This window comes from Amblyomma mixtum, chromosome 3, assembly GCF_055824585.1.
Source record: "Amblyomma mixtum isolate Tamu chromosome 3, ASM5582458v1, whole genome shotgun sequence".
Classification (NCBI taxonomy): domain Eukaryota; kingdom Metazoa; phylum Arthropoda; class Arachnida; order Ixodida; family Ixodidae; genus Amblyomma; species Amblyomma mixtum.
Genome location: NC_143014.1, coordinates 224,350,520 through 224,367,408, shown reverse-complemented (window position 1 = coordinate 224,367,408; position 16,889 = coordinate 224,350,520). Strand labels below are relative to the sequence as shown.

The following is a 16,889-nucleotide window of genomic DNA, read 5'->3' as shown; positions in this document are numbered from 1 at the left end:
ATACATGTACACATCCTTATTTAGGGTTGCTTTCTCCAAACTGCATAAACTGGTTCACTCCACAAAGAACTGCAATGAAAAGTTTTGGCACGAAAATTGAGCCACTGTGTTGGGCTTTCTGACACTGTAACTGATCAAGCAACTGCTCCTCCTGTCCTGGCTACAGAGAAGGTGACATAACGGCATCTCCCGCTTTCTTGTATCCTTCACAAGCTTAATCCGCCATGGTGGCTCAGTGGCTTTGGCACACGACTGCTAACCCCAAGGTCGAGGGTTCAATCCTGGCCAGGCGAAATACAAACCTCTCATGTGCTGTGCGATATCAGCACATGTTAAAGAACCACAGGTGGTCTAAATTAATCCAGGGCCCTCTACAACAGCAACCCTTACATGCCCATGCATCGCTTCGGGATGTTAAACCCCACTGTTTAAATTTAATTTTCATGAGCTTCACTGTGTTTTAAAAACAATAAAAATCAAGACCACTCACAGATATAAAAACTTCTTCAGCTTCTTGAATGATGGCAATTCTTGACCATGAAAACTTTTGAAAAAGCTTGATGCGCGTGGGATTGTGAATAGTAGCTGATGGATGTGTTCTGAAGAATGTTGGGAAACGTTTCCTATTGGACAATGCAGGTGAACTAGATCCATATGATATCTGTAAAACAGCAACCATAAAACATTTCACAATTAATGTGAAGTCATTCTGCAAAACCATTCCACCTACATCGCAACCACGGATAAATATTGTTTGCTCCAAACAGTATGCTAAGTAGCCTAGTGGTACAGCATCTCCTTCTCATTCAGGAGGCACTGGGTCTGAATTCGAGCACTGCCAAGTACCCACTGGTTCTGGTGCAAGTGTTCCCTGACCTGGCAGTGGGCCTTCCCAGGTGAAGAATGCACAGAGAAAATGCCACCTGGTTCCCCAAACCGGACCGAACCGAAACTGCTGTGCTGGCAGGTCGGTGATTCATTCTGCCATCAACCAAATGAAATCTGCCTTGAAAAGTAAAAGCGACAAGTAACCTTTAACCACAGCAGTGGCCTCTTGTGAAAGCAGTGGCTCTAACGTAGAGGTCTGCCAGTACTTGGGATTCTTGAGGACGTTCCTAAGGCCCCTGGTGACTTTACTGTTTAATGAAGCTGCGCTTCGTGCAGCAAGCACACACACACCGTGGCAGGATAACAAGATCCGAGTGACCAGGTGTAGTAATTCTAGTATTTCAAATGAACTTTAAACTATGTTTACCGAAACTTTTATATTTTAAAGTCAAGTAAATAAAAGTGGTGTTGCCCTTCAGTAAACAATCACCTAGCTAAATGGACCCACATAGCATTTCTGAGATTGTTTTTGCGTAAATATTCAAAATAAGCTCGGTTCACAATTGTTATCATAAGAGATTGGCTCTACCCGAACTCTTTCAGAGCTCTTCAATCACCTAAACTGATGCTGAAGGGGCACCAAACATAAACATGATGAACTGCTGTACAAGAGCACGTGACTTGTATGTGCAAGGAACCAGGTCTGAATATGTGCACGGTTGGGATACATTCAGTTTTTCTAATGGGTAAAAAGCATCTGCTGACTTGGTGATGGGAAACTCTACCTGCACTCAGACAAAACCATTTGGTTAGAGGCTAAGGTAGCGCATTTCATAACCATTTCTGCCCCCCCTCAGATGGCCAAGCACCAAGGGATTAAGCCAGGTACCTTTTGCACACAGAGGAGATTCTTCATAACAAAGTAATTGCTACACTGCACTGACGCACAGCAGTCAACACAATTTGACCGTGGAGACACTGTTGAGGCTGTGGAGCTTGGCAGCTGATTTTGTGAAATCGACAGCAGATTCACAGTTTATCACAAATATACACTGTATCAAACAAACACATAAAAAGCCCTAGATATTCTGGCAGCCAGTGTTGAATACTAGATGGCCTGCATGTGACACTATGTGTGCCACGATGGTGCATCAAGCAAGCTTTCACCATGTAGGTCAGAGCACATGGCAGTAAATGGATTTGACAAATGCACAAAGTTTTGCTGCACGCCTAGTTCACAAACATTGCGGCCACTATGATGCAAGTGCTAACCATCTGTAGATTTGCAATGCAAATCAAACTTCTAACACAACGCACTAGCTCACGAATAAGCAAAACATCAATCAAGTTCTGAGAGAACAAAATGAAATAAGTAACACATTAAGTGAGTGCAGAGTCACTTAGTCACAGACACTAAGGCATGTGCATGCACGTAAATTGTAAAGTTTATTCCGGGATACCATTCATACTGTGGTGCAAAAGAGTAAACAAATGGTGGGGTTTTAACGCAGTTAAACCGAGCAGACGTGCAAAAGCATACGTTTAGCCCAATTGGCTAAGTTTATAATTAAGGAACTCTACAGACATCTAAAGTTAAACAGCTATAGTATCATCCCCCATTGCCCTTAGCACATTCAAAGTGTGTCAAATCAGACAGTCAAGAAATCACACACCGCAGACCTACAGTTGAGAAGTCAGTTATGTGACACAGGCATATTGCCTGCAATAGAGATTGCAAACATTTGCCAAAACACTGAATAAATGCCCCCTGAACTGTATTCTGTAGCATCACTTAATAAGTGTGAAAAGAACGCTCCCAGGTGAACTACTTCACCCTTCAGTCATCACGAGGCATACTCACTGGCTTTCATCATACACTAACTATAATTACAGGTGAAGTTTCCACATGCAGCATGGAGGAGGTGCTAACAGCAGTGAACTCCAAACTCAGATGGACTGACCATTCAAGGTAGCAAAAAAAGCTTTAAGAAATGAGGCATACAAATTGTGGATGAGGGTTTGCGTGCTGAAGACGCATGTAACCGAGAACGACTTATTTCACTTATTTTGAGTACTCAGAAGCTTTAGGATATTGGATCCTATTTACAGGAATCACCCAGAGAGTGCAACCATGAAGAATTTTGAAGAAAGTCGTCTATTTGAGGATGAAAAATACGACGGCACAATACTGTGGAAAGAAGATGAGCTCTCTGATTACAGATAGGTCACAAAATTAAGGGGCCCTGAGGACAAACTGAAGTTGGCATGTATAGATAGATTACATCATCCTCATGACAAAGATGATAATTTCAGTTAAAGCAAAGCATTCATAAGCTAGGAAAGGTCAAAAAATGAAATACAGATGTTGCCACTTCTCAGCCATTTTCGCAAGTATGGGGCATCGGACAAAATTTTGGCTGCAGATCCCTGAGGAAAGACAACACTGCCATTGAGCTTCAAACAGTGATCATGGAATCCTTTTCAGTACGAACATCAAGAGTTTGAATCAAGTGGCAAAAAAATTAAAAGATTTAATCAAAATTCTTGAAAATTAAAATTGGTTTTGAGGAAAGGAAATGACGCAGTAACTGCCTCACATATCTCAGTGGACACCCGAACCATGCAGCAAGGGAAGGGAGAAAGGAGGGAGTGAAGGAAGAAAGGAAGAGGTGCCGCAGTGGAGGTCTCCGGAATACTTTCGACCACCTGGAGATTTTTAATGTGCACTGTCATCGCACAGCACACGGGCGCCTTTTTGTGTTTCGCCTCCATCGAAACGCGGCCGCCACGGTCGGGTTCGAACCCAAGTAATCTGGCTCAGTAGACGAGTGCCTTAACCACTGAGCCACCAGCAACAAATTTTTACTATGAATAAAAGTTGGTGTCCCTTTAGGTGCTTTTTTGTAACCTTTTGAGCAAAAAGGGGCTGCCGGATACCTATGAAATTAAAATAATGGGATACCTGCAAGCTGGACATGCAGAAACAGCTAACAGTTCTGCTATGGGCTCAAGAAAGCTTTGACGCATGCTACATAAGGAAGCACTAATCAAAGAAAAAGGTGGGCCTCCAAAAGGGAGAGCAGTTTTTATTGCACCTTCATGTGCAAAGGGGCACAAATCTTTTAAAAACTGCTTTGAAAAGGGCAACAATTTGCACCAGTATTTAGATGCATTTCAGATCACATTGCATCGCAGTAACAGGTAAAACAGAGTAGCAGAAAGATAAAAAAAAAAAGCCATTCCACAGATCTCTATCAGAAAGAAGGACAAAAAATGCTTTTCTTTTCCTCTGGCTTAAAGGAGATATAGCTGAGCACTTTGAAAAGTAATTCAGGAGAGATGATGCATGCACCACTTATAATAACATGCAGCCTGTTTTGACTTGCTGTGATCACTGATTATCACTTTAAAAAGGGCATTCGTTAACAAGGTTGTGAGAACTGACGCATTTGTCTAACCGTTTTGTTTCAATGACCTTATAACTGGCACTGACACAGCTGAAGAATCCCTGCAATTGTATGATATGGCGCTTCGAAAGTGGACAACAAACTCGAAACAGTTAATGCATGCCTCAGAACAAGAACAAAAGTTAGCAGCGAAAAAAAGGGTTTGTGCTTGGAGCTCTGCACAAGCAGTGGCCCGGTCTGGGCCCGATACCCTCTACCGTTACCCGCCCGGCCTGGTTTTTCTAATATATGCCTGGGCCCGACCCGAGCCTCAGGAAGCTCTCATCATTACCGATCTATACATCAGGATTACTTTTTCAGTTCCCAACTTCAGGCGATATCACTCACTAGTATCGCATGTGAACTACTAGAACATATAATTTCAAAGCACCTAACAGAGTTTCTAGAGCACAATAACTTATTATCGCCTCATCAGCATGGACTTTGCCACGGCTTATCAACAGTTACCCAATTAACAGAAGTTGTGCATGACCTAGCTTTAAATATTGACAGTAACAGTCAAACTGACATCATTTTACTCGACTTTGCTAAAGCCTTCGACTGCATATGCCATTCCAAACTAATTGTAACACTACGGGGTTACATCGGTGATGGGGAACTTTTGGCTTGGACTGAAGATTTCTTGCAGCAATGTTCCCAACTCGTTTTGTACCATAACATTCAATCTTAAACGGTACCAGTCACATCCGGAGTTCCTCAAGGCTCTGTCCTTGGGCCACTACTGTTTTTATATTTATTAATGACATTACCACCGACATTACCTGTAACATCAAACTCTTTGCAGATGACTGTATAATTTACAGAGAAATCAGAAGCCATGAAGATTATGCCATACTTAACAGATCATTGCAAAAACTTTCGGACTGGTGTAATGACCGGCAAATGTCATTTAACAAGGTTAAATCTGTAGCAATTGCAGTAACTAGAAAAAAACAACCATCAAATTTCTTGTACAAAATCAATGGTACTCCACTGGCCTTCGTCAACGAACACAAACACTTAGGAGTTACATTAACTAACGACCTTAGATGGGGCAAACACATCGACAAAATTACTTCAACTGCATTACAACAGCTGTTTTTTCTTAACTTTTAGCTTATAAAATGTTTGTTAGACCTGTTCTAGAATATGCTAACACTGTTTGGTTTCCTAAGTCTGTAACCAATATTTCACGACTTGAAAGAATTCAAAGTATAGCTGTGAGGTTTATTCACAACAGATACAAAAAAACTGCCTCACCAACACAACTAGCTGTAATCTCCGGGCTCGAAACACTATCAACAAGGGCAAAGCGCGCGCGACTAAAATTCCTTTATCAGCTTCTTAATAACACTTTTAAGATTGATTCATCAAAGTAATTTCACTGTCACAAAAATGTGCATTAAGAAACCAGCACGCATATACGCTAAATGAATATCCTTATCACAGCGACACTTTCGAAAATTCTTTCTTCCCGCTGGTAACAAGAGAATGGAACCATCTAGACGCATCCATAACTAATGCTGATTAATTTTCAAATTTTTGTTCCAAACAAGAAGCTGCGTTTTAAAACAAAAGTTGTGGTTAGAAAGCTTTTTCTTCATTTTTGTCCATTTCAAGGAGTATACGATGTGTTGCATGTTTATGTTTTTGAACTTGCATGTTTTTTCTTTAAGTTACTTGTGCAAATCTATCAACTTCTTCTCAGTTTTTCTGTGCTATGAATTGTCTAGATTATAGCTGTCTTTTGCACAGCCGCTTTCAGAAATGTTATCCTTAGCTATGATACATGTAATGCCCACCTGCTAAGGTGGGCATTGCATGCATTACCAGAGACTGGCAGTATTTAGAATAAATAAATAAATAATTAAATCTGCCTTGCTCAGCCTGGTCTGACAAGTGGCTCCAGACCCGGCTCGGGCCCGAAACAACATAAAAGCTTTAAATGTGCTACAGAAGCTCAAATGTTGCAACTATGAACTTCAGTTAAAAAGAGTGCACCATTATTAAAATAGAGGTCTAAAATTCTCTAGTTTCTGCTTGAGTTTGTAATTTTTTTTTTTTTTCCCAAAAAAAGTACAGCTCCTTGAATGCGACATATGCCACTTTTCTGAAAATAATTGACTGAAGCCCGTTTTCTGCCTCTTAGTTTCGGATTTAACTTTCAAAAGCATATGTTAAACAGCCTGTAACATTGCAATCTGTTCGCCACTGACACGCAAGAAGTCATGCGAGACCACAAGGTAACAAGGTGTCCCCTTGTGTGCGTTCAAACAGCTGGTTCTCCCATCGTCGCTTGTCTATTACCATCTAGCAAAAACAAAATGCACGAACATCGACTGGGCTCTGATATACTATTACGCAATGAAGATGTCAACTTCTGCAGGTCCCATACTTCACTGAAAATGAGTATTAAAGCTGTCATATCTTAGACAATTAGTTTAGACAGCTTTTGTGGAATAAAGAGCACAAAAAAAAATATTGAAAAAAAAGACAGGACTTGACATACAAAAGAGAGAGCCTCATTAGTATTGCGCCATAGATTATGAAAAGTGCTCTGCACAAACACATACACCGAAAGGAGAGAAACCACACTACATGTGTGCTATGAACTAAGCAGTTATTGGATGCACCCTCCAAGGCCCAGATTTGCCCGCACGAGCAGCAACCTCCTTTATGCTTTGGGAAACTCGGAGAAGCAACACCACGAAAGAGAGGAAATAATTCTATAATACTACGATTATAAGGAAATATGAGACTCATTAATATTGTGTGGGACAGTACAGAGCCAGGATGCATGCTAGGAAGGAGGTAAGTGTGATGCGCTCAGAACTGAAAATCTAGCACCCAAAACAGTGAAGACAGCCTGAAGAGTTCTTGTTAGCCTCAGGCTATATCCGAATTTTTAAAGCAAAATGTTCCTTCATTTTGTGTGCGGATGCTGTACTTATGCTTCATGCATAACAATTTCACAAAGCTAAGAAGCTGGCAAGCAAAAATACTGTGCCGATAAGACTTTCAGTGCTTCAGAGCCCAAGAGCTCTGCAAAGAGTGCAAATGAGCTTAGGAATATAGAATGGTATATGTGCTGTTTTGCCTGAGTTACTTTGTGTTTTGTGCATTGTTTTCATTTCAACATATCACATGACTCATTGCCGAAGATTAATAAGTTTGCACTCTGGATATAGTTGAAAACTGGCTCTTACTGTCTTGACCTGCTGTTTGTTAACACCATGAGAACATAAGAAGCGGGCGTTCAGCGAGAGTACTCGTTCACTGCACAAGCCCGAGCCCAGCCTGGGCCTGCAACCCAAAGCCCAAGCCTGGCCCAGATCCAGCAAAAAAATTGCTGTACCCAGCCTGGGCTTTAAGGTACGCCCAAGCCCGTGCAGTGCTCTATTTGTGCTTCATGAGGTACCAAGTGAAGTACTTGGCATCACTGGCAATCCTAGACAAAGACACTTTCAACTAGTCAGCATCAAGGATGCTCAACTTCTTGAAAGCGAAATTGGACACTAAGTGTCTTTTGCAGCAAGGTGGTTCAAGCATATTCAACTATCTTGCATTCACTGGCTCTCTTACTGCTGCCATACAGATACATCTGCTCTCACAAGGTTAAGCTCCAAGACAGATTTATCATACCCACAGCATTATGGAAGATTCTTCCCCTTAAGATAAATGCTTAAAATCATTTTGCAGCTGGGAATGTTTCGATTCCTTGAACATATATCACCAACACTGTCATGCAAAAGAAGAGTAAGAGCCACAGTAGGGGTGGCTGTGTACATGTTTCTGCGGTTCCTGGGCAATTCTATTGCACAAGGCAGCACACATTAAAACCCTTTGCATTCACCCATACCAAGGGTTCAACTCCACAGCTGGCTTGTGCACAGGCCATCAAAAACAGTAATTAAATTGATCAAAAGATGTGTCATTCAAATCAAGAACCTTGATAATTAAATCAGACAACACAATTTCATTGTGCTTTCCCTTGTGTAAACAACTTGGCCTCTTGACTTCTTAGGTACCGAAAGACTAAGAGTTATCAAATTAAAATTTGCATACCTACCTACCTCCCAACTAAGATAAGAAACTAAACCTCAGATTCTTCTGTGCAGAATGTTTTCAAGCACTTGTGCCACGTTCACTTCACTGGAACCCCTATTATAATTGGTGAAGGTCCCTAAAAGTGTAACTGGAACTGAATGTATCCCACAGCAAATGCAAAGAAAGTTTCAGAACTCATGCATCAATCATGTAAATGCAGGTACATACTGAGTCGCATGTGCACTGATCATAACTGCAATGTCTGAATCGGCTCCAAACTTAGGTGGTAATGGTTAATCCCTCAAAACAATGTAGCTTTCAGCCACTCTCATGCTCAGTTGTCAAGCAGTGAATTAAAAAGAGTGCAGTAAGCACTTACAACAACCAAGTTCCACATTTTAGCAGCTTCTGCCACTGTAGAACACACAATACTGCACCCTCCAAGAAGCATCAATTTCTGTGGCTCATTGTACAGCAGGTCATACATGACTGTTGCAGCAAGGCCAGGATTGCACTGCAAAAGGAAAGAGAGAAGAGAATTATTTAAAATACACCAAATAAATATGAGTTAAAATAAATCAGATGTCGCCAACGTTCCAGCACAGATCACATTAATGCCTAGTGGGAAACTACCAGAGCGTCACACAATAACCCCAGAGTGCATGGCTTGAGGCAACATTTTCACTTTCTGTTTAGCCGACACAAGCGAAACTGGTAACAAAGCCAGAGCGGACCACGTAAGGGTAACGTGGCCCGTTCTGCGGTTAGCCTAAAGATTATAGATGCACCATTCAGTAGATATTGAATTGACTATAAATCAAGCATCTGCCAAACAGCGATCGCACTCTAGGAAAATGTCAAAGGTCGCCCTGCTGCGCGGTGTGTTTCGACGGCACAGAAAATGTGTGTCAAGGACGACGCACCTGGCTGTCCCTCCAGTCAATTTCGAGCTTGTAGCCAATCAAAAGGTCCGATCGCTGGTTCACGTCTTCCAGTGCCATAAGCGCCGCTGGAAGACATCCTTGGCCGCCAAGCCAGCCACCATGGCCTTTCATGGGAAACACCGCCGCTATGTACAAACTCTTGAGCTTCTGCACTCCTGTCTCGACTTTTTCGTTGGGTTGAAGGGAGCTCGCGTTTCGTAGCATTGCGGCCAAACACAACAGCACGGCCAGCAAAGGGGCACAAGTTTCCCCCATCGTGTTCGTTCCTACGGCTGCTTCTCTTGGTCTATCGATCGCTGCGTAGGGCTATCACTCCGTGCTGTTCAATGCCGCTGCTGCAAAGTGGGTGAGTGGATCACTAAGGCCGCGCTCGGGAGCGTCCCTGCCGCTGACCGGGGTAGCGCCGCAGTGCATCCGCACGATCGGGTACGCTGCATCGGCTAGACGCAAGTCTCCACGACGAAAACAAATCGCTACCGCCGCGGACGCGGTGGCACAAGCGGAACAAGCACTGGTCGGCTGACGCCGCCGCACACCCCCACCCCCGCCACATTACGCGCGAGCCGACGACGAGTTGCGGCGAGCGGGCGAGCCTTGGCGAGCCCTTGAAAGAGGGCGAGGAGTAAGTGGCCGGCCGTTGCCAGGCGACCGTCATTCCCTGATCACCCTGATGCGCAAGATGATATCACCTTTATTGTTTTTATCGTCTTCCAAAGCGTACGCTTTTGTTGTTTTTTACTGAAATACTCGAATAAAATTTTGCTCTACTCAGTGATTTTATGTACTACTGTCTGGGCGTTTCCAACTACTCCCGACGGCGTCAGTAGCGTCAGCAAGGCGCCGTAGACGTCATGCCCATGCAGAGTTCAGCAGGAAGCGCTGGTTCAGCTGATCCTAAAAAAAAAAAATGGTTTTGAGGAAGGGAAATGACGCAGTTTCATTACAGTGACTGTAGTTTCACATGCTCGCGTATCTCTCATGTCTCCGGTGGAAACCCGAACCACGCCGTAAGGGAAGGGATAAAGGAGAGAGTGAAAGAAGAAAGAGGGGCCGTAGTGGCGTAGAGGATCCGCACATCACACGTGTGATCCTACCACCGCCGCAGCAAGGGCGGCTGCAAACCGTGGTGCAGGAATCAAAACAAATATGGCGGCTCCAGACAGGTGAGTGCACGTGGGTTGTGTTTTTTTTTTTTGGCCTGGAGCTGTTACAGCGACGATGCCGACTGCGCTGCGTTGTTACGTAGGACGTGCCTCCAGTGCGGCAAGCCTTCGAAGTACTGCTGTCCGAAATGTTCAGCCCGGTCGTGCTCCTTGCCCTGCGTGAAACAGCACAAAAAGATCGGCGAGTGTGATGGCATTCGCGACAAAACGGCGTACGTTCCATTGGACGGGTTCACAGACTTGGATCTTCTTAGTGGTAAGTGGTGGAATTTGCTTTGTAGCAGCAAAAGAAAAAAAAACTTTTCTTGCGGTCAATTGCCTGCATAGGAATCACGTTTTGTAATTTCAAGCTGCGCAATCAAACATGCGGAGTATTTTTTTTTTTCTCGTGCTTTGAAAGATTATTAGCTTGCTTAAGAAGAGGCGAGGGGTGGGGGTGCTCTTGAGTGGTGTAATATTTATTTCGACCTTGGAAGGCTGAGGTGTAGTGAAGAGGCCGAAGGCGCGTACATGCCTAGTACTACAGCGAATTGAGAAAGAAAAAAAAAGTATTCGGAATACCTTGTCAGACACAAATAGCCCAGGCGCAGCGTTTGCCATGACGTAGTTTTTCCTACATAAATGACGGAGAAAAGGCTAACTTACTGTCGCCTAGTATGTCGTTGGTCATCAATGATAATCAGTTTTGTGCTTCTTATCGCCGCAGTTTGTCTTCCGTATTTGTGGCACGAAGTAGGGTGGATCAAAACCACAGATAGGATGACATTCCTTCAAAACAGCACTGCTTACTGTCAAACTTTTCCTCACTTACTTGTAATTGGAGCAGACCTTGAAAAGATAGTGATGGTGTTGAAAGTTCGTATAAAAGTGAATCATTGTTTACCAGGAAAATTATTTTGTAGATAAGAAAAAGGCATACCTAAAAAATATGGAATGAAGTTAATTCAAGAGTAAAATTTTGAAGTGACAGAACACTGACCAAAGCGTGTCATGAGGTTATGGCGGAAATGAAAAGACTGTGTCGCAAACTGTAGGAATTGAGCACTGCAATATCTAAGAAACAAGGATTTATGAGTTCAATTTGGCATTGAAAATTGCATAAAAAGCCATCTTGCAGTGAAACCTGTTGTTATCGTGTAGTCAACCACGTGACCACACCCGGGCACATAAAAAACCTAAGTGTGCACTGCAGGCTCGACCTGCAGGCCCCGTCTCAAAGAGAACAGAACCGCTACTGTTTTCTGAGGAGAAAATCTAAAGATCCCACCGTATGCTAGTTATTGCCGTGAAGTGCACAGTCGTTTCAGCAACAAGCATTGGAACTCTGCATAATGCACTCGAGCCGTGTGGGAAGTGGGACAAGTGACATCTACCTTTTCAGCAGTGGTAATGCGAAATTCGATCAAAGGATCTGATAAAACTCGTAGCGGCTCATTGCACCCGCGAAGGGCCAGCGCCCATGCCAACGGTGAACTACAAAAGCGAGCGGCAACAAAAGATTGCCGTTCCTGCGCCAGCGGAATCCTCTGTTTCGGTTGTGCAAAGACACCGGCATGATGCCTTATGCTGCCTCGAGCGCCCTCGGTAGCGAATATTTGCTTCCCTCAGCTGTGGACAACATGAAAGTAGCTAAGCGGATACTGTCGTCACGAAATACACGCGACCAACTTCGCTGTCGCGTCTACCCACCACTCACGTCCACTCGCCACTCACGTCCACCCATGTCCACTCACCACAAATCTCCTCTGACACTCATATCCAATTAACTCACACTCATGACCACTCACAACCACTTACTCACACTCACTCACGCTCACACTCATGACCACCCATACTCGCATCCATTCACTCACACTTACAGTCATGACAACCCACACTGACATCCACTCACTCATACTCACTTCCACTCATACTCACACTCACAACCTCTCTCTCACACTCATGACCACCCACACTCACATCCAGTCACTCGCACTCGTACTCATAGCCGTGAGTGTGAGTGAAGTGATATGAGTGCACTCATGAGTGAGTGCGCCAACCTATGTGCAAAATACAGCACCTTAGACAGCAAGCTTTCTGTTGTGCCGAACAAAAATAGGGTTCTTAAAATTCAGTGTTCTGCCCCTTTAAGTAAGGATGTTTTTATGGGTTTTAGCTCTGATTTCATTTGAAATGCCTTCAAGCAAAATGGGTGAATTACAAGTTACGTCAGGGCATAAAGGATATAATAAAAATGCAAGTTTGTGCAGCAGTATTGCCTGCACAGAAACTTTGGCCATCAGTCTCATCAGATTCTGCTTTCAGTGCATTCAGCACATCATGTAAGTTATTTAGAGAGGCCTGAATTTCAGGTTATTTTTTTCCAGTGAGGATTATTGACTCCAGCTCTCATTTTTATGCAGTACATGGAATGCACTCTTTTGCTCTTGGTTTTCTAAGCAATTTAGAAATGACAGGTCTCATCAAGAAACGATGTGCCAAATGAGATATTTCTCTATTTTTTTTTCTCTTATTTAATATAGTCGTTATCATGTCTATGTGCGATCTTTCCAGTCTGTGTGCTAGACCTTCCTGCTTTTGTGCTGTTCAAAAGCATCAAACATCAGAATGGCCGTTTTAAATGCACAGTAGCCTTGGAAAATCGATCTGCCTCTCCTCTTCCTCTCTCAGTATTTCTCAAGGCTTTAGTATAGGATGTCATTAGCATTGATGGTGTTCATACAATTGTGCTTATAAAATGCCCCGGACGGTGCCTTTGTTCTGGCCTGTCGCTTCTGAAACGCACTTTTAGAATTTATTTTCAGTTTAAGCTAAACCGTGGATAGCACAGCTCTCTAGACTAAGTACAAGACAGTACAAAATAGGCCATTTCCTGTATAGTGCCTTTACCTTTCTGCACTTGGAGGTTACATTCTCTAGAAGACATATTTTTGGGTAGAGATCAGGTTTTACTCAAAAACGAAAGGCCCCTTTTATATACCATATTTCTCGTGTGCAGTCCGCAGGCTATAGGGAGTATTCACTCAAACCATAGTGGCCGCCGTGTTGATGTATGTGGTGCATGGTGAAAGGCAACATGGCGTGCCTAATAGGCTTATTGCCATCTGCTCTGGCCTGTATTTCTGAAGCTGCGTGCTGTACAACAAAATGGTACCCATGCTGTTTTGTGAATACCTTTGCTACATGTTTAAAAATGAAGTTTTGTGCTTTGTGGGCTATCTATAGGCAAGGACTCTACACTATACCCTTTTTTTTCAGTATTGCCGAATAAGGCGTGAAATTCCCTGTGCTTGTTCTTTTGCGGTGTTTTCTGATACTAGCGCTTTGTTTGCATATAAATTTTTATGCGCTAGTTGCTCACCTTGATTCTGCATGCTATATACCAGGTGCTGGCAATCTAGTAAAGAAAAATGCCAAAATTGAGCCCCGCTGTACAGGGCTGTCTCTAAATCTGAAATTATGGTACTCATTATGAAAAGGTCAGGCCCCCTGCCATCTTTTGGGTGCTGTGTAGACTGGACTATTTTATTCATGCTGTTTAGAAATAAAATGTAGCATTGGAACAAAGCAATGTATATACATTGCATTTTGTATATCACAGTGCATGCATGTAAGCAAGTTTTTTTTATGTGTGTATATGTGTGTGTTCATTTTGCCCCAGATTACCGTTTTCTTGAAGAATCTGCAAGGGTTGTTGACACTGTATGCCGTACCAAGCCAGCTTTGGGTGTATATCCCCAACAGAAGACCCTTCCTGGTGTGAGTCTTGCCTTACATTATCTACAGGTGTTTGCGTTCGGTCCTTTCGATGGATCTTTAAGATGGTAGAGATATGCTTTCTGTGGATTCCTTGGTGAATACCCCTTTTTTTTTTTTTAGCACTGTGCCATTATTTGAGTCGGGCAGTCTTGCACAGAGGACATACATGGCCCTAACACGACTTTGACCCATAACAACCATGCATTCTTTGCTGTTGATATGCTTTTCTCCTAATTGAATGGCTATATAACATTGTTTAACACAGGAAGCTACATATTTTGCTGGCAGTGCAGGTATTGCAGCTTGTCACACATGTTATAACTCATTTCTTTAGTACTATAGACCAGATTCTTTTACCCTCACACGCAGGCTGCTGGCGCGCCCCTACTCTCGACACCAGCCACCATCTATCGGCGCGCGCGGCCCGATGGACTGCGGGACGCGCCGGCGCCGCGCGTAGAATGCATGTTTACGTGTTCGCTTCTGTTGTTGTAGTGCTTCATCATAACGTATGAGGGTGTGTGCTGTGCGTCACTACTCACATTTTCCCTCTACTAGACAGTACTGCGATTATCTTGCGCGCAATTAGTCGTTGACGTGACATCGTCGAGTTTTTTTTTTCCGTTTATTTGGATGCAAGTGCGGCGAGGCAGTGCATGTCTGTCTCGTTGTTTGTGCCCACCATGATGATATTGATGATTAGCGCTCGCGTCCTATCTTCACCTTTTCTGTGTCTCGTTTTTCGCGCTACGTTTTTCAATGATGATATTCTGCTGGCTCAGGATTCTAAACGCTGGCACCGCAGCGGCGACGCTACTCCACCGAGCCGCTGGTGCGGCGGCGCTGCTCAGGGAAATTCTGGAATAGTATTGCAAACAGCAAGGATTTTTCCCGCGGAGTAGTCGGCCAGGTAGCGTACGGACTGGAAACCGGCACTTCTAAGCAGATTTCTGCGCTGGCGTGTCGTTTGTTGCCGTCTTTTACGTGCTTTATCATCTATGATAATTTTAGGCACAGGAATGTGGATTTATTGATTTGATTCAGTGGTGTAGTACCTGGATAGGCGAGCTGCAGACTGAAGGTGTCCCGACAAAGCGCGTGTTTTCGATTACCTCCTTTCACTGAGCTTGCTCTAGTTCCCATTAAACACATTTCATGCACAGGATTGTAAGCACGACCGCTACCGATTTCAGTTGCTCTTTCCGCACGCATGTCATAGGGATCAAGACGGGGGGGGGGGGGGGGGGATAAAGGGTTTACCGTAGTGTCTCTCTGCTTTTGCTATCTAGCTTAATCATAGGAAAATATGTGCGATTTACATTCATTCACACTTAGCCAAACGCCTACGCAATGCTGTCACACGTGGCGAGAGCTACCGATGAACGCGACATCGGACCTCAGAATTCGTGAAATCTGGATTCGCTGCTAATATCTATTCAAGCTTTGATAATTTGAGCAAAAGTACGTTTTTATGCACCAGGTTGCAGAAACCATGAGAAATTTTGTTTTTTGTTGGCGCTGCGACTCAGTTAAGCTCAGAGCGGTAATTTGTTGATAAACTGGCGCACCACGCATGCGACAAGAAAGCCCTGTTTGTGCGTGGCACTTTATGGCCGAAGGGTTAAGAGTGCATAGAAATTGGAACTGCATGCTAGCCGCACACCTAATACTTGATATCAAACAAAACGTTATTTTTTTTTTTTTGCAGTGGAGCACCATGACGGTAGCGATATAAGCACGAGCGCGTTCTAAGCGTCAGCTCAATTCACGTGAATGTCAAACTAAATGTCATTAAAACGCATCAATGTGCTCCCTTTGATAGCATGAATACTTCCTGCAACACAGCCACGCTGCGGAAGTATGCTCGGCAATGTGTTTTTAGCGCCCGAAGCGCGGCTATATGCAGGCGCGGCCGCGGAGCTGCCGCAGCCCCGCAGTCCCCAAAGAAACGCCCGCACCGCGGCGCACCAGTCGGCGGAAAATGGCCGCGCCCAGGAGCGGCTCTGGATTCTGGTCTATAGGTGGTGTACACTGGCGCACAGCTGTGCCACGGCACTGCGGTGTGCCGTTAGCCGGCTGCCATGATTGAGGTGCACATAGCAGACAAACTCCTGCTCCGCAAGCATGTTGTCTTCGCGTGTCGCATTCAGGCTGCCGTCTGGAATCCGCGTGCATCGGAGATTCTGCAGGTAGTTGCTGGGAGCGATAGCCGCACATAACTACGCCACTTCGATTGGGCAGCTGCGCATAGTAGGGCTGCTCGAACCTGTCGAGGAAACAGCTAGGCGCAGCGATGTAAGTTGGCTGCGGGTATGGTTCCCCTCGATTCTGGGATAGAAGCTCGGACAGTGGTCACTGACAGCAGTGCTTCCGTGAAATCAGAGCCGCATGTTGTTCAGGTGGATTCGCGGGGAAGAGATTGGTGGCCTGGTGCGCACTTGATAGCTGCGGTGCTTGTGTGGTGCTCCTTGCACAACTGGACTGCCTGTACCTGCACAGATTCGTTTCTTTCCAAGCTGTACTACATATCTGACCTGGGTATAGTGCTTCAGATTTTAATCTTAGGTTGACCTGCGAAATTCTTGGACGAAATGAATCCTAAACAAGCACAGGATGGCCACCAAAGTTCGTGTAAATGTTGAATGAAGGATGTGACCTCATACTTTCTTTGATCATGAAATTAATTCTTGGGGCACGCGCTT

General features: G+C 44.2%; 2 protein-coding genes across 6 annotated transcripts in view; one reads left to right on the top strand and one right to left on the bottom strand.

Annotated features, from left to right (window-relative positions):
* The window catches only part of GABA-B-R1 (gamma-aminobutyric acid type B receptor subunit 1), a 52,645-nt gene extending 42,782 nt beyond the window's left edge, over window positions 1-9,863 (bottom strand). For all 4 annotated transcript variants that reach the window (XR_016291061.1, XR_016291062.1, XM_089582863.1 and 1 more), the window contains exons 1-3: window positions 9,245-9,863; window positions 8,701-8,835; window positions 491-661 (exon numbers count right to left, since the gene is read on the bottom strand). Coding sequence is in view for 2 of the 4 variants with exons in the window: in XM_089582863.1 (XP_089438989.1) it covers window positions 491-661; window positions 8,701-8,835; window positions 9,245-9,520 (582 nt within the window). In the remaining 2 variants the exon portion in view is untranslated. The remainder of the gene's footprint in view (window positions 1-490; window positions 662-8,700; window positions 8,836-9,244) is intronic.
* Window positions 9,864-10,114: 251 nt separating this feature from the next.
* Window positions 10,115-16,889, top strand: part of LOC149353826 (box C/D snoRNA protein 1) — an 82,135-nt gene continuing 75,360 nt past the window's right edge. Inside the window, exons 1-3 of one of the 2 annotated variants that reach the window (XR_016291063.1) lie at window positions 10,115-10,428; window positions 10,512-10,684; window positions 14,090-14,187. Coding sequence is in view for 1 of the 2 variants with exons in the window: in XM_089582865.1 (XP_089438991.1) it covers window positions 10,412-10,428; window positions 10,512-10,684; window positions 14,090-14,187 (288 nt within the window). In the remaining variant the exon portion in view is untranslated. The remainder of the gene's footprint in view (window positions 10,429-10,511; window positions 10,685-14,089; window positions 14,188-16,889) is intronic. The other variant, XM_089582865.1, reaches the window with a different exon arrangement.